General features: G+C 46.4%; 2 protein-coding genes across 8 annotated transcripts; both read left to right on the forward strand.

Moving 5' to 3' along the window:
• Positions 1-55: 55 nt before the first annotated feature.
• On the forward strand, positions 56-11,471 carry PRR11 (proline rich 11). 7 transcript variants are annotated; one of them, XM_077311184.1, is made up of 10 exons: positions 56-373; positions 2,338-2,484; positions 3,207-3,348; positions 3,549-3,680; positions 4,283-4,489; positions 7,022-7,120; positions 8,309-8,418; positions 8,545-8,604; positions 8,816-8,912; positions 11,005-11,239. In XM_077311184.1, exons 2-10 carry the CDS (start codon positions 2,378-2,380, stop codon positions 11,071-11,073), a joined length of 1,023 nt encoding a protein of 340 aa, XP_077167299.1. In that variant the 5' UTR covers positions 56-373; positions 2,338-2,377; the 3' UTR covers positions 11,074-11,239. The 7 variants fall into 7 exon arrangements, with proteins under 7 accessions (XP_077167299.1, XP_077167300.1, XP_077167294.1 ...); XM_077311185.1 differs by having other exon boundaries at positions 3,210-3,348; XM_077311179.1 differs by lacking the exon at positions 8,816-8,912 and having other exon boundaries at positions 11,005-11,471.
• A 4,951-nt stretch (positions 11,472-16,422) lies between these two features.
• On the forward strand, positions 16,423-26,402 carry SMG8 (SMG8 nonsense mediated mRNA decay factor). Its single transcript, XM_077311372.1, has 4 exons — positions 16,423-18,394; positions 20,153-20,298; positions 23,097-23,972; positions 25,785-26,402. Exons 1-4 carry the CDS (start codon positions 16,531-16,533, stop codon positions 25,980-25,982), a joined length of 3,084 nt encoding a protein of 1,027 aa, XP_077167487.1. The 5' UTR covers positions 16,423-16,530; the 3' UTR covers positions 25,983-26,402.
• Positions 26,403-27,298: the final 896 nt, after the last annotated feature.

Below are 27,298 nucleotides of genomic sequence, written 5' to 3' on the forward strand. Positions count from 1 at the left end.
AGGATCTTTATTGGTTACCCTTTTTTCGTTTTTTTTTAAAGGCGGGCTGGTCGTTGAGCTCCTGGTTCTCCTCCGCTTTTTTTTTGTAGTGGGACCGCCCCTTCCAGCTTTTGGTTGTGATTGGCCGTTGCTTAGCGTTGGAATGCTAATTAGCTTGAGATGCGACCAATCGTATGTTGCATTACATAATTTGGCGTCCAGCTTCTTTCGGGGCAAAGAGAAACGTGTTTTGATTGGCTTTCTCTTTTGTCGAGCTGTGATTGGCTCTGGAGGAGGCAGGATCTCAGTTTGAACTGTGGGGTGTGGAAAAGGGAAGATGCTGAGCGGATGCAGCCTGGCCCAGGGAGACGGAGGGTCCTTTTTGTAGATGCAGGTGGGTAGCCGTGTTGGTCTGAAGCAATAGAATAAAGTTTTTGTCCAGGAGCATCTTGAGGGCTGACAAAGTTTAATTCTGGCTAGAGAGAGGTAGATAAATATTTGTTGTATTGTACATGGCCAAAGGACTTTACAAAACAAAATTTAGACCAGATTTTCTCAAACATGATTTTGTGAAACCCTGGGGTTTCTTGATGACCCTGGAAGGGTTACTTGAGTGGGTGGGAGTGAAGTGGTTTTTAATATATTTTTTAAAATGCTTAAATATTTATTGGAGGTATGACCATATATGGTAATGCCGACCCACCCTTTCCCAAAATGGCCAATGATGAGCCTGGAGGAGGCAGGAAGTAGAGGAGCCCTGGGTGGGCATGTAAACAGCTATCCTTCCCAACCAGGTTCTGCATGATTGTGCCACTTTTAGGGTTTCTTGAAGCCAGAGGAATGTTTCAGGGGTTTGCAATGATAAAAAAAAGTTGAGAAAGCCTGATTTAGACAGTGAAATACAGAAGTAAAACATTATTTTTCCAGCTAGCACATGAGGGCAAGTAAAAGATAAAATAATGTGTCACAATAAGATATATAAAATTAATGTATCAAGATGGATGCTCTGGTAAAAGTGCTTTAGCTTGAAACCTCCTGGCAGCCAGAGTGAAAAATGCTATCCTGTACTAGGCAGAAGAATCAATATTTGGTAAATAGAGAGGTGAGTTTGTCAGAATCAGAAATAAAATGTGAATTGACAAGGAATTTTTCCCTAGGTTCTGATTACAAGGGGCATGCCAAGGCATAATAGGGAAAGTCTTCCAGAATTAAATTGCCACATATACAGCGATGCTGAGCCATGGATGTTTGGAAATAAAGCCCAGAAAACATGGCTGACATTTTTTTGAATTGTAAATATGTTAGTGCCATTCTACGATTGTGTTCTGATGTTTACTAAATAGAGTACTTTAGAATGGTCTTTTAAAATTATTTTGTACCATGGGCTTGATATATACCCAGAATTAAACTTTGATGGTCTTCATGGTGCCACTGGTATCAAATTTTGTTCTGATCTCTTTTCCCCTGCAAGCTGGAGTGGATTTAGAAGGGAGTAGATCTGCTTAGGTTTGTGCCGTAGGATGCAGTGAGGCTTCCTAGGGGTTGAATATTTCCATCCTGTAGAGTAGATCTACTGTGATTAATTCTTATGCTTTTTTCATGTATTAAACATTTATTATTCACAATGACAAGTATTCTCCAGTGTTCTACTCCCTTGGGAGTAGTTAGTATCCTCAGAGCAGGCTTTTGGGGAATGTTTTAGTCACTTCCGTTGACGCTCCTTTTGGCTCTTCTTCTGGTTGGGTGTCCCTTAGCTATCAGAGACCATCTGGACACCCATATCCGCCTCAGTTATCTGAGCTCTGCTATCATCCCCTTCCCCTTGGTTATTTTTTTCTGGACTGAGAAGTCCCAAATAATTTACTCTTTCTTTGTATGGAAGATGGCCCAACCCTTTGATCATTTTGGCTGCCTGTCTTGCACATTTTCTAGCCCTATGATATCTTCTCAATTCTTTCCTTAAAAATAATGTTCATCTTTATGAGGAGGGTCTGTTATTTATTTACTTGTTACTTTCTCTCTGAACCTATCTAATTTCATCTATTTTAAAGCCATTATTGTTTTCAGTTACTTCTCAGTAACTAGTTAATATATTAGACCTTCTTCTCTCCATGCTTCTCTCCAGTTACTTCAGTATTTTGGCTGCTAGTATTTTCTTCTTTTCAATAGCTCCCTTACTCTCACTCCCCAAATGTTGCTGAAGCTATTTAACTTAAACTAGTTAGTGTTTTTTTTTGTTTAAATTAAGGATAACATATGCTGAAATAGGAAGGCAGAAATGTATGCCTTACAATAGGTAATTGTCAAAACACACTGCTGGAAAGTATGTCTTCATATGCTTAAAAATTATTTTTATAGCAGGCTTCCTGATTAACTTCCACCCAAAGTTGGGGGAGAAATGGCCAAATATAAACAGCGACGCAGAAAACCAAGGGCCTGTGTGACATTCAGGTTCAAAAAGCAGGAAAGTATCTTGCCTCAGTGCTCAAGCATTCTCCCTCCCAAGTAAGTAGACCCAGTCTTGATTAACATTTGTATTAATGTACTTTTCACAGCATTAGTCAAACTGCAGCCGTCCAGATGTCCATGGACTACAATACCCAGAAGCCCCTGCCAGCATTCGCTGGCAGGGGCTTCTGTGAATTGTGGTCCATGGACATCTGGAGGGCCGCAGTTTGACTACCCCTGGGCTAAGCAAATGACAGAATAACATTGGAGGAATCTGTTGCCTCTTACCTTGTAACTTGTCATTTGCTTTGAATGGTCTCTAACTTTTAAGGCTGTGTTTTAAGTAAAGCTCCTCCTAAGTTTTCTTTGTCCCGCCTTCTCCCACCCACTTCCAGCCTGCTTTTCAATGATTGGGTTGTGGTGGTTAAACAACACCCTCTCCTCCCCCAGTGCTTGTGAATCAACACCCAAGAAAATCAGAAGGGAGTCAGATGTACAGAAGAATCCATAGATTAAACCTTCTATGTGTTGTCATTGTACTATTAGGCTGCATATTTGTATTTTTTTCACCTTTTTGGTTCTTGATTCAAAATGTCATTAAGTTTATTTCTCTTTTTCATTTTTGGGGAGTAAGGTTATACCTTCACCTTTTAGCTCCTAAAAGAAGAATACACATGGATGACTCCTGGAATAGAAGTGTTTCTAGTTTTAAATAGGCTTTAAGAGAACAGGCGTGAAATTGCATTCAGACATTAACATTTGTTTGGTTTTGTATCCAGCAGGCTTCCAGTTCCAGCCTTGAACCAAAGTAGGCCTTTCAGTTCCTGGGTTTTGACTCTTCCTAACATTACAAAAGTAGTGAAGCCTTTGGTCACAACAGTGCTCTGTTGGTACTGCTGGTGCCAGAACAGCGTTACCCAGGTAAGAGCTTGTAAGTTAGATAAATAAATTGGCTTCTTGAGTTTTCCTCCCCATCCCCAAACTATTGCCCTGATTTGTTATAGAGTTTAAAATGCAACATTTGACCATTGATGGTCAGTTTCTTCTTGCAGGGAGCTGCAGTATGGATTGATCTTGTACCCACTTCTAAAGGAGACCAGCTTTCTTTCTTTCTTCTGCAGTTCCCTCAGTTTTTTCGAGTCATCAAGAATGCAGTATTTCAACCACATGAGTCCTTGGAGGAGTTAAATGCACTTAAGGAACGACTGGAAAAGCTAGAAACAAAATTTGCTATGCTACAATCAATAGTCCAGGTAGATTGCTCATTGCAAAGTGTTTGTGTTTTCTAACTCAGATGCATTCTCAATTTCTTTCTATTGTGAAGAGGAGCCAGGCCCTCTTCCATTGCGCAGTATTTTTCTAGAGGCCCAGGCAGGGAGGCAGGTCTCTTTTCCCAGAGTGTTTTTGATTGCTCTGCTTTGTATATCCATAGGCTAAGTGTCTAGCTTCCAGTGTGCCCTTTGCATAGGAAACCTTGCCCTGGGAAAGTTTCATACCTGGTACCCTGTTCAGAGCACCTATTTTCAGACTGGTTGGAGGGCTCTCAGGGAAAACATAAGTTATTGTGGTAAGCTTGCCCTTCGTCTCTAGTAAGGAAGGACCTTGCTCTCTGTTCACTATTGCCTTCAATAAAGAGATTTCATTCAACAGCATTTCTTGGATGCTTTAGGATGCTTAGGGCTAATCCTGCATTGAGCAGGGGGTTGGACTAGATGGCCTGTATGGCCCCTTCCAACTCTGATTCTATGATTCTAAATCTTCTTATTGACAGTTCTAAATAGGCTGAGTTGGTAGATCACAAGATTTCTCCCCCATGGTATGAATGCAGTCTGTTCTCCCTTTTTTGGCTCAACAGAAGGGGACTGTTGTTTCCTTAGAAAAAACATCTTGTCAGACATTGGAGGATGGCCAGTGCCAACATGCCACTCAAGCATCTCAAGCTCTGATGCCACCTGTGCTGCCGCCGCTGCCGCCGCCACCACCACCACCACCACCACCTCCTCCTTTGCCACCTCCTCCAGTGCCTCTCTGTCTCAGCAAAACTGATGGTGCTAAGAAACAGGTGATGTGATTGTTTGGTCAGAGATCCATCTGGACAAGTATTCTGTGTTTTAGAAGCACATGAGGGCTGTGGGGAAAAGGCAGTCTGCTTTTCAGGAATATACTGCGTCTGAAGATAGAGGGCCTGTTTACATTAAAATCTTCCTATAATCTATTTGATTGCTAGTCCACAACCCCTTCGAGGAGCTTTGATGATGGGTGTGCATAATATCCTCTCCCTCCTGTTTTATTCACACACCAACACTGTGAGGTAGGCTTAGATTAAGGGATTGTGACTGCTCTACTGTTCTCCGGCAAGCGTCATAGCAGATCCTGGCTTTATTAAAATATTTAAATACTGCTTTTTGACAGTATAATCGTAAGCTATATAATCGTAAGCTACTAACTTAACAGTATGCCAGCAATAAGGAAGGAGGAAACTGACAGAATCACGTTAAAATATCACACAAGCAACAAGGATCAGATTGATTTGCTTAGTTTTACCATCTTCTTCAATCTGAGAAACTAGGGTGCTAGTCACATCTTCTTGCAGAAGGTACATGATGCTCTTGCTGCTGTTACCAATGCCCAGTTATGTGCAATAATGCACCAGATGTCTATTGGCACACAACAGCACACGTAGCCGGCCTCATCCCAAGACTTTGGAGTCTAGGTAGGAACCTATTGGAAAAGGAGACCCTTCAGGTGTCCTGGGACTAAACTATTCAAAACTTTAATGGCCCAGGCCAGCGTTGCAAATTGGACCTGAAATTCAAATTGGTAGCCAGTGAAACTGGAATACAGGATCACTTTGACTTACGCAGAAATTGGGCTGCCATTCTTTTCATTGAATGAAAATCCCCCTCTGACTGGCATTGAGCTGGCCCTAAAGCAACAGTAGGGCCAACAGTAGGCAACAGAACACAAAGAAAAGAGTTTATTCCATGCTAAAAAGCTAATACAGTGATCTAGTTGTCCATATCTTTATTGCTTCCTTTGGCTTACTAGCTGTCTAGCATGGGAGAAACTCTTTCATTGTGTTCTATTCTCTACTGCTGGATATTCTTTATTGTTGTATTCTCAATTGATATGTTTTTGGAGTTTGCTCAAAGAGCCTTGTTTGGTTCCCTAATTTTTTTCTTTGGCTTGAGCTTTGTTGTTGCTCTGTCCCACGACCCACCTTGTTTGTCTTTACAAGTTGTTGCTGCTAACCATATAGAAGCCATTTTGATGTGATTTTGCCCAAGTTCTCTTTGTTTTTTTTAAGCTACCATAATTAGCATTTGCCACAACTTGCAGTCACATACAGTGTTACCATGGCAACTTTAGAATTAAGAAGTCTTGAGAGAATCATCAAAGTGCTGTAGGGTTACTGGGTGAGATGTAGAACTCTGGAATGTTTCTCAGTGTTTTTGTGAGGGCAGGGCATTCTGAATACCCTTTTCTTAACACACACATACACACTCACCCCTTTACAGAAATAACAATCAAAACTTGTAGGGTTATGCCAAGTTAATATCAACGAACATGGCAGATAAAATCAAAAGGGGACTAAGTCACAAAGTGTATTCTTCCATGTGCAAATCAAATAAAGCACAATCCCGTGAAATTCTTCTCTGCCAATGAGGTTCAATCCTAACTATAGAGTTCAGCATGACCTTAGAGATCTGAACTCTGCCAAAGTGACTGTAACTCCTTTGTTAGTTAGTATAGTTATTTATTTATTACGATCATAGACCAGCATAAGGTGATATGATACATCTATTAAAATCAGAATTTAAAGCATCCTAAAATATAGCAATACAAAATTAAACATGCAGTAAGAATGTATATAAACACAGCTGTCCAGTTCACTTGATACAGACCATTCTATTGTGAATTTTCATCAATGCTGCACAGAACATGGCAATACTATAGGCTGTGTCATTATCTATATCTGTAAGCAGCAAAGAAATGTAAAATTGTTCTGAACGTCCTGGAAATCTGCCTAACAGTGGTAGAATTACACTAATTTGGATGTCAGTATAGTATCGACATTGGAGGATATGTTCCACGTCTTCTATATGTCCAGAGCCACAGGGGCATTAGCTTTCGGCATAGGGTATTTTTCTATATCTTCCATCTATTACAGCTGAAGGAAGGACGTTACAGTGTGCTAAAGTGAAGGCCCTCCTATGACTAGGTACTTCAAGTTTGGCTAGGTATGTCACAGGGAAGGACGAATATCTATTGGGTTCGCTGATAATGAAAGACGGGTTATTAGCTAGATCTTCTTGGTGTTCTAGGTTAGTTAATCTCTGCTTAACGGCTTCTTTGGCCTGACCATATCCCATAGCAGGGCTCAGGAGAGAATCCTCAGAGTGCAATTTTAGATCTCACATTTCGTTGCCATAAAGATTGGTAACCATCCTCACTTGTTATTAGGGCAAGGCCACGAGGGAAAAAGGATACTCTAAGCCAGTAATTTAGAGCAGTCAGCCATACCCTAGCCTCCATCTTCATAAAACCATAAACTCCTTTCTTGTTCCCTCTCCCCTTCCTTATTTTGGTTCAGGATGCTTCGTTGAAGACAGACATCCCTAGGCAAATAACCCTCAAGGATCTCCTCAGCGTGAAACTGAAGAAGACACAAAGCTGCCTGAAAATAGAAAAGGTATGCAAATACAGTTAATATTAAAATACTTTGGGCTGAGTGAGTGATGTGGAGCAGAAACCAAAGAATCCCTTGAGCTCCTCTGCAGCTGCAAATCAGGACACAGAACTTGGTGTAGCAAACCTGGTGGCAACACAGTGATGCAAGTAACAGTAAGGAAGACTGTGTGGCTATGTAGATGAGCGATAGGGATGTGAGTGTCCTGCATAGTGCTGGGGATTGGACTAGATGACCCATGAGGTACCTTCCACTTCTATTATTCTATGATTCTATGTACAGACAATTATTTTGAGAGTCGTCTGGTATGATTACTTCCTGGTTCCATTAACTGCCCTGTACAAGAACAAAATTCCATACAAGGTACAGTAGAAGCTTCAGCTTAGAGAACAAAAATGCAACTAAAATGAGCTATTTCTTATGCGTACGTGTATGGCAGGATTCCCCCAAAATCACAGTACCTGCTTTCCAAGTCATGTAACCTTTTGAAGACAGATTATGGAAGGGCAAGCAAAAGCAACAATTCTAGATCTCAAGCGGTTGGTTGGTGGTTTGTGTTTTTATTATTCTTATTATTCTTCATATTATATTTATTTCACCGCCACTCCCTAACCGGCTTGTGTCGGGTTACAATGTTTCGTTTTTTTACTGACCCGAAATTGCCACTCCAGGCAGAGTAAGCTCAAGTAGCTGTCAGTCATTGTGGGAAGCTTAGAGTTTAGATGGAAATATGTATCAATGAAGAAATGGGGAAGCATTCTAGACTTCTGTTTGCAAGCATCTCCTTCACCCTTTCCTTGATTAACTTAAACTCATGCTAAATGGCTGAATAAATTTCTTTTCAAGTTTGTGGATTCCAAAGGTATGAAAACTTTTGTCTGTATGACATTGTTCAAAGCTTCCAGATTTCCCTATGAAAAATAACGTTTCTAGCTCCTAAGAGTGAAAAAAGTTTCAAAGTATCTTAGGCAGTTCCTTGTATTTATTTATTTTTGATATATTTGTACACTGGCCTCCACTGAGGGTCATGGAACGTAAACAATACATGGAAGTTAATTTCTACATAACATATGAATGAACTTTGGGGCAGAAGATGTTATTGGAATGGTTTCGGTTTTGGAACATAACGTGCCAGAACTATAGAGCTACCAACTATATAATTTTATTCTTTCTTTTTTTAATGTTCTGAAGAGATCACCTTTGCAGAAACGGAAGGCGTTAATCACCATCTCAGATTTGCAGAGCATTAGTCTTAAATCCAAAGGTGCAGCACAACCTAATGGCACTGCAAACGGTTCAAGGTGAGGATTCTGCTACTCCCTCTGATTTCATAGATGTCTGAGTTACTAATACTTGTACACTCACTTACATTTAACAGTATGCCTATATCTCAAACCCCGATTGTTTGCTCCTTCTTTTTCCTCTAGCACCCCTAGCAGAAGTGGCTTAGATTTCCGAAAACATCTAAGAAGGGTCGCTATCAGGAGGTAAATTTTCTTTTTTTTATTTGTGGGGGGGGAGCGCACAGATGAAAGTGAATACTCTCTAGTAATGGAGGTTTACCTTTGCACTCCACTTTTCTTGGATGCTTTAGGATGCTTACGGCTGATCCTGCGTTGAGCAGGGGGTTGGACTAGATGGCCTGTATGGCCCCTTCCAATTCTATGATTCTATGATTTACTCTTATGTCTCTTGCAGGAGCCCAGGTGGAACTCCTTTAATCCACAAAGAGAACCTTGAAACTGGCACAGGACTGACCCCGCTCATGACCCAGGCACTTCGTCGCAAATTTCAGGCAAGGCAGAGTCCCCCTACCCCTGCACCTTAAATTGTGCAGTTGATTGGGGCATTTGCAAACCTCCCCCAATGCATGCATCCAGAGGTAAAAGATGAACCCATGAAGACTTGATCCATCATGCCCAGTATCAATTACTTGGCCTAGCAACCGCTCTCTAGGACATAGCCAGAGGGAGACAGAATCATAGATTTGGAAGGGGCATAAAGACCATCTAGCCCAACCCCCCTGCTCAAAGCAGGATCAGCCTAAAGCATCCATGATAAGATTCTGTTCAGCTGGTGTTTGAAGAGTGCCAGTGAGGGGGAGCTCACCACCTCCTGAGGCAGCCTGTTTTACTGCTGAATTACTCTGACTAAAAATATCTTCCTGATATTCCAGTACTGTTCTTCTTCTTCTTATTTGAATTTATTGCCCGCCACTCTCGGCAAAGCCAGCTCGTGGCAGGTTACAAGATAAGTAAAATACAATCCCCTAAAATGTAGATTAAACCCTCTGCTGCGGATCCTGTCCTCTGCCCCCAACAGAAACAGCTCCCGGCCCTCCTCCAAGTGACAGTCTTTCAAACACTTAAAGAGAGCAGTCCTGTCCCCACTCAATTTCCTCTTCTCCAGGCTGAACTTTCCCAAGTCCTTCGGCCTTTCCTCATAGGGCTTGGTCCCCAAAGCCCTGGATCATCCTCATTGTCCTCCTCTGCACCCTTCCAATTTTGTCTGCATGCAAAGCCAAGTGCTCTGCTCCTTAGCCATGGCCCTTTCTTCTGTGAACTTACAAAACATTTCTATGCTGAGTCAGACCGCAGGTCAGTCTAGCTTGAGGCCACCTGCTCTGACAGACAGTCCTTCTGCAAGGCCTCGGGGCAGGGGGTCTCTGGGGGGCCAACCTGGCCACACTACTGCCCCACCCTCATATCTTGCAAAAATGTGTTTGCCCTCTTGAAACTATTATACTGGATTCCAGTTACTGCCGGAGAGCCAATTCTAGCTTCTAACATTGCTTCAGTAACACGCCTCTTCCACCTGACCCATCTGCTGCAGTCAAGTTTGGGAGGCCCTGCCCCAGGCACCCCACACCATTTGCAGTGAAACAGATGGCCACTTGAGAAAGGGGTATTTCCTCAGTTGTGGCCCTGATACTGCAGAATTCCATCCCCAGGATGATTAGTTTGTCTCCCTCTACAGTTGTATTCTGCAAGCAGATGAAGACTTTTAAAATTTGGTTTGTCATTACTTACCTGGCAGCTATTGGACCGCCTCCTCGGTTGTGTTATGTGCAAAAATAGCGCATCTGCTTTGCATGCAAAAGATCCCTAGTTCGATCCCCAGTATCTCCAGTGAAAAGGAATCAGGCAAGAGATGATGTGAAAGGCGTGAGCCTGACCACTCAAGTGTGGCCATATAGAACCGAGATGAATTTGTGCGTGTCGGTTTCATAATTCCATACCCCTTCTCCAGTACTGAACTGTCTATCCCAGGCTTTCTCAACCAGGGTTTTGTGGTGGCCCTTGAAGGGTTTCTGGAAGGGGTGGGAGTTAATTGACTTTTTAATATATTTTTTAAAATTTTGTTAAACATTTATTGAAGGATATGATCACATATGGTCATATGATCATGTTGACCCACACCACCCTCCCAAAATGGCCAATGATGGGCCTGGAGGGGGTAGGGAGGGGCCTCAGGTGGGCGAGTACACAGCTCTGCTTCCCAACCGTATTCTGCATGATCACACCACTTCTGGGGTTTCTCAAAGCCTGAAGAATGTTTCAGGAGTTTCTCAATGGTAAAAAAGTCGAGAAAGGTTGGTCTACTCTCTGAAGACAGGAGCATGCCACCGGTGATGTTAATGGCTAAAGGTAGAGGCTACTGTCAGGTCACATTTGGCTCATGGCAACCCTATGATGTTTATCAGTTTGGGGGGGGTATCAGTGGTCATTACAAATTTTGGCTGGTACAAGATACAGTTTGTGGACCCTGTCTTGGCATTGCAGCAGCCTAGCCTGTCCTTCGTAGAGGTGTCACTGCTGCCAACTCCAACTGCTTGCCATATCAATCTATCAATTGAAAAGTGAAACCTTTCCTTCTCTCTTCTACAGTTGGCTCACCCGAAAAGTCCCTCTCCGTCTCACTTGCTCAGAGGAAGCAGCTTTGAGGAGCAAAGTTAATACTGCATCGCCCAGCTGTGTGTTCAAGGTTCTCTCACCACTAATCCAGACTCTGTTGGTCACTACTGACCTCTACATGGACGTAAGGAGTCTGTTACTAAGAAAGCATAGAGGGAAGGGATCAGGATGGCGGTCCTCAGAGCAAATCTCTTCATTCCCTGGAAAGGCACGCAAAGAGGAGACTCTGCCCCATCATCCTTCTACTCCTTCCTGCTCTTGGCACCAGAGTGGCTTGAGGGAGCCCTATCTGTGTTGTGGCCAAAGTGGGCTGTTTGCTGCTTATCACCACTAAATGGCCTTGGACACACTTCAGCCTTTCTGGAGAGCTTTGTACATGAACTGAGTTTCAATATTCTAGGTTGTAAAAAAGATAATTTTTAAAAACTCATTTTTCAAGACTTTGGTAGTTGTAAAATCCAGAGAAATTGTGTGTCTTTAGAACTCAGAAGAGGGCTAGAGTTCTGCCAGGACTTTAGCAAACAGTGCCTCTGAGCTAGGCATGTGCAAGGAGAAGAAGAGTGGCTGCTTTAGATTCGGTCCAAATCTATGTGAACCACATTACCTATAGCAGGGGTAGTAGACCTGTGGTCCTCCAGATGTTCATGGACTACGATTCCCATGAGTCCCTGCCAGCAGCTGCTCATGGGAATTGTAGTCCATGGACATCTGGAGGGCCACAGGTTGACTACCCCGACCTATAGTGTAGTTGGTTTTTGTCCCCCCCCCCCCAAATATTCAGCTTTAATCCTTCCACAAAACCCTGTTTGAAACTAAAGGTTTATAAAAGAAAATATGCAAGACATGAGCCAACTTTGGCAACAGGGTTGTGACTAGGGGTGCGTAGTTCGGCCGCCTCAGCAATCACCGAAGCCCGATGCAGCTCATGGCGCAGAGGGGCGGCGGTGGCACGCCAGCTGGTGGCCACGCACAGGCACAGACACAGGCATGTTCCTGCATGCAGGTGCCGGCTGGCGCACCAACACCAGCATCGCCCCTCCTATACATGCTGGCTGCCTCGGGCTTTGGTGATCACAGAGGTGGCTGAACCATGCCGAAGCGCTCACCCCTAGTTGTGACACATTGGTAGCAAAGGGCCATCTGCGGTCTCGATGCAGGACAAGGTGGGCCACAAGGGCTTCTCTTTGCAGGCCTAGCTTGGTCTCTCTCCAGTACCTTCTTTCGGAGTTGTATCTGAACATTGCCAGTTTTCATGCGGATCCATTGCAGAATCAGCCGGTTCTGTTTCTGCTTCTTACTTCCTGCTTTATGACAGTAAAAAAACAGGCCGGAGGAAGGGGCCAAACAAAGTTTAATCTCTGCCTTCCAGCTTTTTAAACAACACCTTTCTGAGACGCAGGAGAAAAAGTCTTTGGTTTACTCACATTTCTGCCAGCAGAGGGCTTCCTGGCACTCCTCGAAGCAGGACCAGTAGGCGATTTTTCAAGAGCTGGCACCATTGCTGGCTACCATCTTATGCTGTAGATGAGCTTTGTTTACTTTAAATTTGCCAAAGCAGCTGCCTCATCCAAAGTTTGAGGATGTTGATCTGCACTAGGGCAGCTAGCTCAGCAGGCAGGAGTTTCCAGAACTGTTCTAGCAGGACTAGTTGCTTCAGTCCTTCAAACTCCTTGACTTTCTCGAGTACTCAAGATTGTGTTGCATTTTAGCCGCAACCCCTGGAAGGTTAGAAAGCCATAAGATACCATCTACTTCCTGAAAAGCACGTCTGTAAGTCACACCCGTCACAAACAAATCTCTGAAAAACCAAAATCTTGTACTTCTCATAGTTCGCGGCATCTTGCCTGGGTAGTTGTCCTATCATGTCAGACAATACACCAGACACCAAAGGCCTCAAGAGAGTTATGTAATACAGCTCAGGAACATGAAATTGCAGAGAAAGTGCATCTACAGGTGTGTTAGGTCTACTGGCCTCTTACCTCTGCAAACATGCTGACGCAACTGGGCAAAAGTCCCAGGTAAAGTCAGTGCCCACCTGTCTCAAATCCTGAAATGGTGGAGCTCTTTCTAAACTAACACCTGGATCCCACCTGGCATTATGATGGCCTGCAGGAGAGCCTTTTCGGCCTCTGTAGGCCAGGAATGGGATGTAGCAGTCAGTTCCTCCATATGCAATGGTATCTGGACAGTATCCTCTGCCAAATTCTACTTATTCATAGTCTGCAGAGCTTCACACTTGGGGTCAAAACTCTCAGCCATCCTGACTGGCTAATCCAAAATAACAAACCACTGTTGTATACAGCTATTGATTTGTACAAAGTTCAAGTTGGCAATGTTATTATTGTTTTATGGGGTTTTAATGGGGAATTGCGATATTGTTACCCGCCACGAGCCGCAAGGGAGTGGCGGGCTATAAATCTAATAATAATAATAATAATAATAATAATAAAAGAGACTTAAAGCAAGCCAAGCATATCCCACAGCTCAGCCACCATGTGGTCATACCCCAGTCAGCCAAGGCCAAGTCCCCAGACTTCAGCTAAGGGGGTGTCCATGAGAGGGTCAAAACAGAATTACAAAACCAGGGATATGGCAACCTTCCTTCAAGGTAGGACTGCTACCGCCGCTGAATGATTCCCAAGGCAGTCTGGAAGCCTGTTGGGACTTAGGAGTCTTGACTCAATCCAGAGCCAAGAAGCCACAAAACAAAAGGTTGGTAGGGTAACATGATTCAAGTGGGTAGCCGTGTTGGTCTGAAGCAGCACAACAAAACAAAATCAGAGTCCAGTGGCACCTTTAGGCCCACAAAGATTTATTCAAGGCGTGAGCTTTCGAGTGCAAGCACTCTTCCTCAGACTATGACCACACTATACATAAACATAGTCTGAGGAAGAGTGTTTGCATTCGAAAGCTCACACCTTGAATAAATCTTTGTTGGTCTTAAACGTGCCACTGGACTCTGATTTTGTTTTAGGGTAACATGAGTAAGGCAAGGCACAGGTTTGCAACTTTGCTTGTTCAAGAATCAGTCAAAAGGGTTCTAAAATTTATGTTTATGAAGGTGTACATAAATTGTTATACTAAGCAGTGAAAAAAATAAGAACATTCTGAAGTATCTCTCACTAGCACAGTATACTCACTAAAGCAGACAGAATGGCAAAGTTAGGTAGTATTTCAGAGTCCATAGTGCAGGTTGCAGGTGCAAGACAGGTACAGACAGAAGTTCAAAAGTTTTCAAAGGTCTGACAAGATGGCGTTACAAATCAAGTTCTTTATAGCTTCCCCCCACCTGGGATTCTAAACACATAAGCCAATCAAGGGTATTTGCCAATTTATTAATGAGCCAATAGAATTACTGGCATCTGGGTAGGAGACACAGGAAGAAGCCAATCCTAGGTCAAGGGTAGAATGTTGACTCCTAGCTGAAAGCCCATTTCTCTGAACAGTAATTGGGAACATCTGCAACTTGTTACCTTATTAGAGATCCTTAGCTTCTCAAGGGTCATTCAAGGCTAGGCATTTAGGGAGGTCTACTTACACCACAAGAGCCTCTTGTGGCGCAGAGTGGTAAGGCAGTGACATGCTGTCTGAAGCTCTGACCATGAGATTGGAAGTTCGATCCCAGCAGCCGGCTCAAGGTTGACTCAGCCTTCCATCCTTCCGAGGTCGGTAAAATGAGTACCCAGCTTGCTGGGGGGTAAACGGTAATGACTGGGGAAGGCACTGGCAAACCACCCCGTATTGAGTCTGCCAAGAAAATGCTAGAGGGCGTCACCCCAAGGGTCAGACATGACCCGGTGCTTGCACAGGGGATACCTTTACTTAGCACACAAAGTAAGGTCTTCTTTTGCGGCCTGCTAGAAAAGGACAGGCCTGGTGCCTGAACCAAAGCTATACAGGAAACAACCGCAGCCACTATTTCAATACAAATGGCACCAACAGAGATTTATTCAAGGTGTGAACCTTTGTGTGCATGCACACTTCCTCAGTCTCCGGAGTGGTCCCTGCACTAAGATAAATTAATCAGGGCCTGGACTGACCCCCTGACTAGTGGAATGGCAGTTCTTGGGACTGGAATTGGCCTCTGAGACTGGAATGATAGCCCCTTTAATGGTATGAGGGTCCCTGAGTCCAAATAAACTGCTCTGGAAGTGCAATGATAACCCCTAGGAGTAGCATAAGTATCCTGGGACTGGAATGATGGTTCCTTAATCCAGATGAATGTGCTCTGTAATGGCAGCCCCCAGAGTGGAATAACAGTTCCTGGGAGAAATATAAGAATTCTAGGCAATATCATTCCATGGCACCAAAAACCATCATACTGTGTGTGTGTGGGGGGGGGGGGACTGTTATTCCACACCCAGCATGGTTCATCTGGGCTCATGGGATCCTGATTCTATTCAGAGATGTCATTGCAGTCTGAGAACACTGGCCCCAGGCCTAGGGACTGTCATTCCAAAATATAATGTATACATAAGGTAAAGGTATCCCCTGTGCAAGCACCGAGTCATGTCTGACCCTTGGAGTGACGCCCTCCAGCGTTTTCATGGCAGACTCAATACGGGGTGGTTTGCCAGTGCCTTCCCCAGTCATGACCGTTTACCCCCCAGCAAGCTGGGTACTCATTTTACCGACCTCGGAAGGATGGAAGGCTGAGTCCACCTTGAGCCAGCTGCTGGGATTGAACCCCCAGCCTCATGGGCAAAGCTTTCAGACAGCTGCCTTACCACTCTGTGCCACAAGAGGCTCGTAATGTATATATAAACATATGCTTATATATCAACTTGTACTTTTATCTAAAATATACACATATGGGCTGTCATAATCATACATAGTACATAATCTATACATAAATATTAAGCATACATATACAAACACACATACACAAACACACACAGACATATATATATATATAGTGATATATATAGTGAACTTTCAACTTAACAACTACAGACAGCTAACATTAGCTACAAATTACAAGGTCTAAGTAAGAGTAAACTATCATTTAGGGGAAAGCATGTTAAAATTTCTTGCATAAATTCTTAACAAACGGAGCTATCCTTCGTAGTCTCGAGGGGTGATCTCCCAAGAGTGACAGACTCTCCCCCCTCCGACTAACTAGATTAGTTCAACGAAAGAAAACGGCTAACTTGGAGGATGGACTTCCTTTCCGCCCCACCGAGGACCTCCATCTCTCGCCCCAGCCTCCCTGAATCCCACCGCCTGGAGTTGGCAACCCTCCACGCGGTTCCCTAAGCCGAGCATCGGCAGAGGAAGGGCGGACCAAAAGGCCGCCCGCTTCCAGGCGGACAACTGCGCATGCGCGGGACCGAAGCCTTTCCCCGGGGAAGTTCTAGAGCGAAAATGTATCCGTTTCTGCCTCCCCGCGGAAAGCGATTGGCTGCCGCGTGCTTCCCCGCGCGTGCGCAGTCGGCCCCTGCAGCCCAGGCTCGCCCGTCTAGCCGCCCGCTCCCGGGGAAGGCTTCCGAAGGCGCGAGGATGGTGGGCGCCACGCCCGTGCACAGCCCGGTGAGCCTGCGGGATCTGCTGCTGGCCGCGGCGGAGGGGGGCAGCGCCGGCAGCCCCGCCGCCGCGCCCGGAGGGGTGGGCGGCAGCAGCAGCAACAGCAGCAGTAGCAGCAGCGGCGGCGGCGGGCCCGGGGTGGCCGCTCCGGCGGAGGAAGAGGAGGTGTGCGTGGTGGGCATCTTCGGCAAGACCGCGCTGCAGCTGTGCTCCGAGAAGGCGGCCTTGGTGAACACCGTCTGCGACAGGCAGGTGTTCCCCCTCTTCCAGCCGGAGAGCGAGGCCCGGGCGGCGGGCGGCGGAGGCGTCGAGCCGGCCGCGGAGTCCCCGGCGCCGTCCTCCTCTTCCTCGTCCTCTTCCTCCTCCGCCTCTTCCTCGTCTTCTTCCTCGTCTTCCTCCTCCTCCGCCGCCTCCTCCTCGTTGCAGGGGGACTACAACCTCTTGCAAGCCTACTACAGCCCCGAGAGCAAGGTGCTCTACCTGGTGCTCACCTCCATCTGCGACAGCCGCCAGCTGCTGCAAGCCTGCCGGGACCTGGATGCCATGGGGGACGGCCGGGGGCCTGTGGGCCTCGGGGGGCACCCCGCCCACGGGGGCTGCCCGCTGCCCCACGCGGAGGCCCACGAGTTCTGGAAGCACCAGGAGAAACTGCACTGCCTCAGCCTGCTCTACCTCTTCTCCGTCTGCCACATCCTCCTGATGGTGCACCCCACGTGCTCCTTCGACATCACCTACGACCGGGTGTTCCGGGCCTTGGACGTGCTGCGGCAGAAGGTGCTGCCCTCCCTCAAGGCCGCCATCAAGGACTGCCCCGTCGGCAAAGACTGGAAGCTCAACTGCCGGCCTTGCCCGCCCCGCCTGCTCTTCCTCTTCCAGCTCAACGGGGCCCTCAAGGTGGAGCCCCCTCCCGGCAGGGGCCAGGAGCTCTGTGGGCATCTGGAGAAGCCTCCCCCGAAGAAGCATTCTCCCAAGAGGAGGCTCCAGCACGCCCTGGAGGACCAGATCTATCGCATCTTCCGCAAGAGCCGGGTGCTGACCAACCAGAGCATCAACTGCCTCTTCACCGTCCCGGCCAACCAAGCCTTTGTCTATATTGTGACGGGCGGAGCTCAAGAGGGCGACGACCCCATTGCTGTCTTGCTGGATCAGCTCCGCAGCAACTGCACCACCCGGGAGGCGGAGTCCATGTTGACGCCCTCCTTGGCCGGGCCCCGGAGGTACCAGATGATGCGCCACGGACGGCAGCAGCTGTCCTTCCACGTGGAGAGCAGCAACTCGGGCTCTTCTGGCCAGCTGGTGGACTGCACCTTGAAAGAGTTCCTTTTCCAGCACGTCGAGCTCGTCCTGGGCAAGAAGGGCTTTGATGACAGCGTGGGCAGGAACCCCCAGCCGTCCCACTTTGAACTGCCCACTTACCAGAAGTGGGTGGCCACTGCCCTCAAGCTGTACGAAGTTGCCATTGAAGGCAAAGACAACGACCCTTCTTCTCTCGCTGGGGAGCTGACCACCAAGATTCTGGGCAACATCAAAGTCCTGGAAGCCTACTTGGACATTGACACCAAGTTCTCGGAGAACCGCTGCCAGAAGGCTTTGCCGATGGCCCACAGCGCGTACCAGTCCAACCTGCCTCATAACTACACCATGACGGTGCATAAGAACCAGCTGGCCCAGGCCTTGCGGGTGTACAGCCAGCACGCCCGGGGACCGGCTTTTCACAAGTACGCCCTGCAGCTGCATGAAGACTGCTACAAGTTTTGGAGCAACGGCCACCAGCTGTGCGAAGAGAGGAGTCTGACAGACCAGCATTGTGTGCACAAATTTCATTTGCTCCCCAAATCAGGTGAGTTTAGGACAGGAGTCCCCAAATTTCTCGAGCCTGAGGGCACCTTCAGAATTCTGACACAGGGTGGTGGGTCTAACTGCAGAATGGCTGCCACAGAGGCAGAGCTAACTTTGCCAACCAGTTCCTCGGGGGTGAGGTTATGCTCAACTATGATAGTAATTTTTTCAACGTTTCAGGCAACAATCTCTGTTAAATGGGATGCCTTTTAAAACGAACCTACTGTTTTGGAAGTATTCTCTTGCAGGCACACAGGTTAGTTTCACATCCTTGTGTTGTGTTGGCAGTTGATGCTGAAGCAACTTCTTTAAAATTTTTGCTCAGCCAATCAGATCTCCAAATCCCAGTCCACAGTCCTGCCAGGCACAAACCCCAAACTGAACATACCCATTTTCTAAAAACATTTTGCACCAGGAAAACTATAGCTGAACACCACAATGCCAACTGGCCAGTGTGTTGGAAACATCTGGTTTATGAGGTCAATTACATTTCTCCCCCAACTATTTTTATATAGTCTCACAGTGGCTTCCAATAGCCTTCCCGTTCCTCTCCCCACAACAGAAACCCTGTGAGGGAAGTGAGGCTGAGAGAGCCCTGAGATTACTGAAGAAGAAGAAGAGTTGGTTCTTATAGGCCGCTTTTCTCTACCCGAAGGAGGCTCATAGCGGCTTATGATCGCCTTCCTGTTCCTCTCCCCACAATAGACAACCTGTGAGGGAGGTGATGCTGAGAGAGCCCTGAGATTACTGAAGAAGAAGAAGAGTTGGTTCTTATAGGCCGCTTTTCTCTACCCAAAGGAGTCTCAAAGTGGCTTACATTCACCTTCCCTTTCCTCTCCCCACAACAGACACCCTGTGAAGGAGGTGAGGCTCAGAGAGCCCAGATATTCCTGCTCAGTCAGAACAGTTTTATCAGTGCCGTGTCGAGCCCAAGGTCACCTAGCTGGCTGCCCGTGGGGGGCGGGGAATCGAACCCAGCTTGCCAGATTAGAAGTCCGCGCTCCTAACCACTACACCAAGAAGGCTCTCCATTTGTTGAAATATGTGGAAGAAATATTTGGTGAAATATGTGGAAGAAATGTCCTTGTGAAGACTAGCAAAGGTTATCCCAGCATCAGCTTCTGGGAGTCAAAACTCACTTCATCAGTTGTATATGCCCATGAAGCTGCCTTATTATACTGAATCAGACCATCCGTCCATTATGCTCAGACTGGCAGGGGCTTTCCAGGGTCTCACAGAGAAGTCTTTCACAGCACCAACTTCGTGAACTTTTTAACTGGAGATGCCGGGGATTGAACCTAGGTCCTTCTGAATCCCAAGCAGATGGTGTTCCATAAGCCATGGTACCCAATCATAAAACCTAGTGAGTTGCATATAGTAGGCAAAATTTAATTTTTCTGATTATTTCCCCTACTTTTCTTCACCTTCGGTAATTTTAAAAATCCCTGGACCCATTTGAACAATTCGGGGATTGGTACAAAATATCTGTGGTAATACAGTTTTTAAAAGACACAACTATGGCTGCAAATGCTCACCCGGAAGTCTCTCATTGTTTCTAGGGAAAAAATTGGTTTTGTTAGATCACTGTGTTTTCACCAAGGACTAGAAACTTGCTTTTTAAAATTGTAGGAAGAGACAAGAGGTATGCTTTTCTGGCTGCTGAATTCTGTGCAATTTAAGACTAGAGTGAAGTGGTCAGATGGACTGAATTCTCCAAAGGGGAGTAACAAATACTTTTCTGTTTGGTTTCAACCCAAAGGGGAAAAACCTGAACCGGATCGGAACCCACCCGTGCTGTACCACAACAGCCGTGCTCGTTCCACTGGTGCCTGCAATTGTGGGAGGAAACAGGCGCCCAGAGATGATCCCTTTGACATCAAAGCAGCGAATTATGATTTCTACCAGGTAATCTGCCTATTGACTCCTCTGTTCCTTGATTAGAACCTTCAGTCTCCATCCCTTGACAAAGAAATGTGGCTGTAGATTAGATTTATATACTGCCCTCCCTTGCAGCTCTGAGCAGTTTACAGAGAACATAAATTGTGTTATACAACATAGTTCAGTAACTGTCCCTTAACATTTCAGCATAATGTAATATAGATAATAAGGTGTTCTTTGTTTCCTCTAGAGCAGGGGTGGGCAAACTGTGGTCCTCCAGATGTCCATGGACTACAATTCCCATGAGCCCCTGCCAGCATTCGCTGGCAGGGGCTCATCAGAATTGTAGTCCATGGACATCTGGAGGGCCACTGTTTGCTCACACCTGGTCTAGAGTGTGTGTGTATACCCTAGCTTTCTACTTGGGGGCTTTGGTGTTTGTATGGTTTTACCTAGATTATTTGAGTTTATATTAGAAGAAGGCCTTTTGTGGATGGGTTGGCCATCCTGATCATGTTCTATGACCTCTTGGGGCTGCCTCAGTGTATGAAGGGGCCATTTACTTGGGTGATGTTTAGATAGGAATCTTTTCCCAGTTTTGGGTTGTTCCATTTTGATTTGGGATGGGTTAAGCTGTTCTGGGGTGTTGAGGTATGGTGTTGGTGCGCTGACGGTTGTATGTGTGCCCTGTATCTCTTGCTGCCATATTTTCCCGCCACTTTAGGTCAGTTCTGATTTGTTTTGTGGGCAAGAAAATTTGCCTGGGTTTTGTATTTTAAGATTACTCTCCCTCTTAATTTTTTCAGGCTCGCTAACTATCCCTCAGTCTTCGGCTGTTGAGCTAGAACCAAAACATTATACCACAATTGTGCTTGTTCCACAGGTGCCTGCAATTGTGGGAGGAAACTGGCGCCCAGAGATGTCCAGTTATTTATAGTGACTTCAATGTCCAGGCAGTCACGGAACAGCTAGATTTGAGCACAGTGGAGTTTGAGGAACTAACAAGATTTTCAGGGTATGAGCTTTTGAGAAGAGCTGTATCTGACAAAGGGAGCTTTGACTCTTAAAAGTTCAGACCCCTAAAATTTTGTTGATCCCTAATGGGCTACTAGAGCCTCTTGTGGCGCAGAGTGGTAAGGCAGCAGAAATGCTGTCTGAAGCTCTGCCCATGAGGCTGGGAGTTTGATCCCAGCAGCTGGCTCAAGGTTGACTCAGCCTTCCATCCTTCCGAGGTCGGTAAAATGAGTACCCAGCTTGCTGCTAGAGGGGTAAACGGTAATGACTGGGGAAGGCACTGGCAAACCACCCCGTATTGAGTCTGCCATGAAAACGCTGGAGGGCATCACCCCAAGGATCAGACATGACCCAGTGCTTGCACAGGGGATACCTTTATCTTTTACCTTTAATAGGCTACAGGATTCAAATTTGTTATACTGAGGACCAACACAGCCACCCTCTGAAACAATCAGTCACAGACACTGCTGTGCCTTTTAACTGTGGGCTTAGGTTAGGAGTGAAGACTTCTAATCTAGTGAGCCACGTTTGATTCCCCGCTCCTCCTCCACAGGCAGCCAGCTGGATGACCTGGGGCTCAGCACAGCACTGATAAAGCTGTAAGCCGCTTTGAGACTCGGGTAGAGAAAAGCAGCATATAGGAACCAACTCTTCTTCTGACTAGTGTACAGAGATGGTATGAGAAATGGCCAGTGTAAAATCAGCTTTTCAGCTGGTCTCTAGATGGGCAGCAACAGAAATAGAGGGGCCTAATGACAGGACATGTGAAGTGTTTTTCCTCCCATGTAGTTTCCCAAGGGAAGTTCCTGGACTCTTTTTGCTGCTCTGTTGGTCCCGGGGGCCTATGTTCTAGAGCAGTGGTCCCCAACCCCCGGTCCGGGGACCGGGACTGGTCCGTACATCAGTTGCTCCTGGGCAGGGCTCCTCCTCATCCTCCTCCCCGGCTGCTGCCTCAGGTGCTGCCCTGCCACTCTGCCACCGGCTCACCTTTGGTGCTCTCCAGTGGCCGCCATGGCTGGGGCTCCCCCTCAGCATTGCACTTAGCAGCTGCTGCTGGCAGCACCCCCCAGCGGGTGGCAGGAAGTCAGGGGTGCCGGTGGGAAAGCAAGTGGAGCAGGAGCTCAGGCAGTGACGACGTCCCTCAGCAAAAGACTATCCCCCCCCCTCAGGCCTCAGTAAAATTGTCAAGCATTGACTGGTCCCTGGTGATAAAAAGGTTGGGGACCACAGTTCTAGAGGATCTGTAGAAGAAGAGTTGGTTTTTATACCCTGTTCTTCACTACCCAAAGGAGTCTCAAAGCAGCTTACGATCACCTTCCCTTCTTCTCCCCACGACAGATACCCTGTGAGGTAGGCGAGGCTGAGAAAACCCTGATATTACTGCTCTGTGAGAACAGCACTATCAGGGCTGTGATGAGCTCAGGGTCACCCACCTGGCTGCATGTGGAAAAGCGGGGAATCATACTGCCGCTCGTAAGAGGCCAGAGCTGAATCCCAGCTGAACTAGAAAACATATTGGGTGATTTTGACTGATTGATACTCTCAGCCTAATTTATCTCATAGCCTATCATAGGGATGAAAGGGGGGGACTTTACCAAGCCGAGATAAGTCTGAGAATGAAAAAGCAAAGAGAGAAACTTTGAATGGATATTTTAAATGGCAAGCAGAATACTCTCTGGAGGAGAGAAAGGAAAACAGCTGGTTATCCAGATGTGTTTTGGGGATCTTTGGCCTGCTAGGAACACTGCTACCTTTTTATTGAAAATTTTCACCATATCACCTTCTTCTTTCCTTCCATTGCCCCCTTTCAGCTGTTGGAGGAGAAATGTTGCGGGAAATTGGATCACATCAACTTTCCCATATTTCAGCCGAGCACACCAGACCCGGCCCCTGCCAAGAACGAGTCGTCGGCCAGCCCTTCAGAAGGGGAAGCGGAGAAACTGAAGGAGAAGGAGCCGCAAACTCAAGGCGAAAGCACGAGCCTGAGTTTAGCGCTCAGCTTGGGCCAGTCTACCGATAGTTTGGGTACCTACCCTGCAGATCCGCAAGGTGGAGGGGACACCACAGAGGCCCATGGGCAGGCGGCAGAATCCAAAGGTGAGAAGAGGCCAAGCTTGGTAGACCGTCAGGCATCCACGGTGGAGTATCTCCCTGGCATGCTCCATTCCAACTGCCCAAAGGGTCTCCTGCCCAAATTTTCCAGCTGGTCGCTGGTGAAACTCGGCCCTGCCAAGGCTTACAACTTTCACACCGGCTTAGACCAGCAGGGCTTCATCCTAGGGACAAACTACTTGATGCCTTGGGACATCGTGATCAGGACGAGGACTGAGGAGGAGGGAGACCTGGACACTAATTCCTGGCCGGCTCCTAACAAGGCCATTCCCGGGAAGAGAAGCGCGGTCGTCATGGGAAGAGGAAGGCGTCGGGATGACGTGGCTCGGGCCTTTGTGGGGTTTGAGTACGAAGACGCCCGTGGCCGGAGGTTCATGTGTTCCGGGCCGGAGAAAGTCATGAAGGTGATGGGAGGGGGACCGAAAGAATCGGCTATCAAAGCTCTCAACTCGGACATGCCTTTGTACATCTTGTCATCCAACCCGGGGCGAGGATTGAAGCCGCACTACGCTCAGCTGATGAGGCTTTTTGTTGTGGTTCCTGATGCGCCGCTCCAGATCATCCTGACCCCTCAGGTAAGATGGAATGATTGTAGAATGACTGACACGTTCCCGAAAGGGTTTCCTCAGTGTGGTGTAGGACCACTGGAGAAGAGACGGTCTCTTGGTGAACACTAATTGTCAAGCTGTTCCACAGAAATGCTTAGGCTTCCCTGATTTAGGTGGAGGAAGGGTGGGATAAAAACATACTAGATAGGTACAAACTGAATGGTTGTGGGAAGGAGTGTCAAGTTCCAGCCAACGTATTGCAACCCTAGGATGTTCAAGGCAAGGGATGTGCAGAGGTGGTTTGCCATTGCCTGCCTCGATGTAGCAACCCTACGCTTCCTTGGTGGTCTCCCCTCCAAGTACTCACCAGGGTCAGCCCAGCTTAGCTTCCTGTCAGAGCCCTCCGCAGACTCTAACCCAGGAAAGCGAATGCAGAGTAACCCAGACTGGAAAGTCTTGGCAGTTTCCTTGGGAGAGTATATTAGGGAAACAGGCTTCGATAAGGCTGGAGAACAGCAAGATAGCTAGAGGCAAATATTTGGTGCCACATTACTGTAGTCCTCGTCATTGTCCCCAAATCTTCAAAGGAGGTTTTACAGTTTTGCACCTAGAAGCTGGAAAGATCCAGCAAATAGTCTCAACACTCCAGCTCCTGAAGCTAGATAAGCCCTCTGGCAGCTGATTGTTTTCATAGTTTGGGAAGATAGGTGTGGGAGGGGGAGGAAAAGTACTCAAGCAAGAGACACCGGAGAATTCTGGGAGTTTAGGCTAGCCAGGACATAAGTGGCATGTCATCAGCCAAGGGCACCATGACAATTCTGAGATCAGGCTAGCTTGTCCCATTCTATCCAGGTTAGGAACTGAATGGGTATCCCTTGAGCTTGCCCCAGAATCTTCTCCCATAAGCCGGGAATCCACGAGAGACATGCAGGAATTCCTCTTTAAACATTCAGTGTGAAAAGGGATCCCTGAACATAGATAGTTTGAAAAACCACTGGACGACGACACCAGAACGGCATCACAATTCTGCAGTAATAAAATACACTTAATGATTTGTGGATTGTTTTGGAGTATTGAGAGGAGTCCATGTATGTTAACGTTGTAACCTGCCTCGAGCCTTTGGGGAGAGGCAGGCAATTAATAATAATAATAAATAATAATAATAATAAAAACAAAACTTCAGTTGTGGCACCTTTAAGACAATGAAGTTTTATTCAAGGTATAAGCCAGCCTTTCTCAACTTTTTCACCATTGAGAAACCCCTGAAACCTTCTTCAGCCTTCGAGAAAGCCCAGAAGTGGCGTGATCATGCAGAATGTGTTGGGAAGCATTGTTGTGTACATGCCCACCCACGTCCCTCTTCCTCACCCCTCCAGGCCCATCATTGGCCATTTTGGGAGGGGTGGATGGGTTGACATGACCATATATGCTCATATCATCTGATAAATGTTTAACAAATTTTAAAAATATATTAAAAATTAACTAACTCCCACCCATTTGGAAAACCCTTCCAAGGCTGTCAAGAAACCCCAGGGTTTCACAAAACCCTGGTTGAGAAAGCGTGGTATAAATGTTTGTGGGCACTCGCATATTCTGGGACTCCTCTTAGTAATTTGTGCAACAGCCCTGTAAAGAAGGCAGCCTCTGGTTTGTGAACGAAAACTGGTACTGGGGCTCTCAAGGCAGGTGAGAAGCAGAGATTTTTCATTGCCTCCCTCACCTGCTTTTTGGTGGGTGGTCCTCCCATCCCCTGCTTATATATTTAACAAATGGCTTTGCTAAATTCACCTGTTGGTGCTATTTTCTGTGTGCTTTTCTTTCTACTCCCACCCCTTCCAGGTCCAACCAGGGCCCCTTCCTTGCCCGGTATTTTATCCGGAGAAGCAAGAAATCACTCTTCCTCCCGACGGACTGTGGGTACTTCGATTTCCTTACGCTTATGTGACGGAACGGGGCCCCTGCTTTCCTCCGAAAGAAAACCAGCAGTTGATGACTTACAAGGTGGTTCGAGGAATCCTAAAGGCTGTGGTACAATAGCAGCAGCTGTTGGACTTCAAAGACTGTATTAGTTTTGGAAATTATTTTTTCTCCCCCCCTCCCCAGCAATCCTCTAACAAGTATGATGGATTTTGATTACTCACTGTTGGGATTTGGAAAGTAATCACTGTTTTGATTTCATGAAACCATTGTATGTACAATTTTGAAACTCTCTATGTGTGCCAAAAAGGATGCTGAGGGTAGGAGGAGACATGTTCTGAAGGCAGGTTTGTTTAAGCCAGAACAAACCTGTGGATCAGAATTAGGGGGAAAAGCGGGAAAGGAACTAGGAGATTACAATCCTATTTACGGAGGAAGAGTTGATTTGTAGAACAACTATACAATGGATAAACAAAGGTTCTGGATCGTGGCGGCATGATGAGTAATAGCCATCTGAGTGGAAATAAATGACGAAACAGAGCTGTGAAATTATTTATTTAAATACATTGGCTTCTGCATAGTTGGATTTCAAACTGGACTCTTGACACTAAGATCTTGGTTCTAAACATGCTGAAGGCAAAGGAAATTCTCAGGCACGTTTTACATGTTCTTTGCTAAGAACACTTGTAACCTGCTGTGTTCCAGTGACAAACTCAAGGGGGCATATAAGTGCAAGGGAAGGACTGTAAAGATTTAAAAGCTTTTCAAAACTTCTTTTACATTTATATGCCCAAATAAATAATACAAATACATTGTATGGTAAGGAGAAAAACATTCGTATCCTCTTAGTGAAGCCAAAACACAGAGTGAACTCAAGCGGGAGAGAATTCTGTAACTCTGGGGCCATCACTAAAAAGCTCTGGTTGCAAGTTACCACTTGCTTCAGTTCAGAAGATGGAGGCTCCTGGACAAGGCCCTTTACAGAACATCTCAATTGAAGGACATTTTTATACAGGAGTAGACAGTCTTTCAGCTGCCATGGGCCTAGATTGTGTAGGGCTTTTTAAAGGTCAAAACCACTGCTTCAAATTGCATCCAAAAATAAACCAGGGATCATGCATGTCAGGGATGGTATTATCATTATGGCATGCTCCATCAGTGCTTTTGTCACAGTGGTTTTGGACCAGGCAAAGTTCTTGAGCAGTGTTCCTAGACAGCCATGTGTATACAGTGGAGCTAGCTCACAGTTGGCCCAAAAGGGTGCCGTCAGAATGCCTCCCAAAGGTGGAATGAAATACTTTCAAGCCTCAGCTGCCAGCTGGGCATTGCATAAGGCAAGATCCAAAAGTGCCCCCTGTGCTTTAAAGGAGTGTAACCTAGTTCCAGAAATGTGGACAGACTGTTATCATGGTCCAACCCCCTGGCTGACAGCATTT

This window comes from Paroedura picta, chromosome 15 (assembly GCF_049243985.1).
Source record: "Paroedura picta isolate Pp20150507F chromosome 15, Ppicta_v3.0, whole genome shotgun sequence".
In the NCBI taxonomy this organism is placed as follows: Eukaryota; Metazoa; Chordata; class Lepidosauria; order Squamata; family Gekkonidae; genus Paroedura; species Paroedura picta.

What these genes read in the sequence shown, in the direction of transcription:
- PRR11 (XM_077311179.1), top strand. Translation starts at nt 2,378, where the DNA reads ATGGCCAAATATAAACAGCGACGCAGAAAACCAAGGGCCTGTGTGACA. An exon ending in TCAAGCATTCTCCCTCCCAA is followed by an intron (nt 2,485 to 3,206) that starts GTAAGTAGACCC and finishes TTTTGTATCCAG; the next exon opens with CAGGCTTCCAGTTCCAGCCT. An exon ending in AGAAGGGTCGCTATCAGGAG is followed by an intron (nt 8,605 to 11,004) that starts GTAAATTTTCTT and finishes TCTCTTCTACAG; the next exon opens with TTGGCTCACCCGAAAAGTCC.
- SMG8 (XM_077311372.1), top strand. Translation starts at nt 16,531, where the DNA reads ATGGTGGGCGCCACGCCCGTGCACAGCCCGGTGAGCCTGCGGGATCTG. An exon ending in TCATTTGCTCCCCAAATCAG is followed by an intron (nt 18,395 to 20,152) that starts GTGAGTTTAGGA and finishes TTCAACCCAAAG; the next exon opens with GGGAAAAACCTGAACCGGAT. An exon ending in AGATCATCCTGACCCCTCAG is followed by an intron (nt 23,973 to 25,784) that starts GTAAGATGGAAT and finishes CACCCCTTCCAG; the next exon opens with GTCCAACCAGGGCCCCTTCC.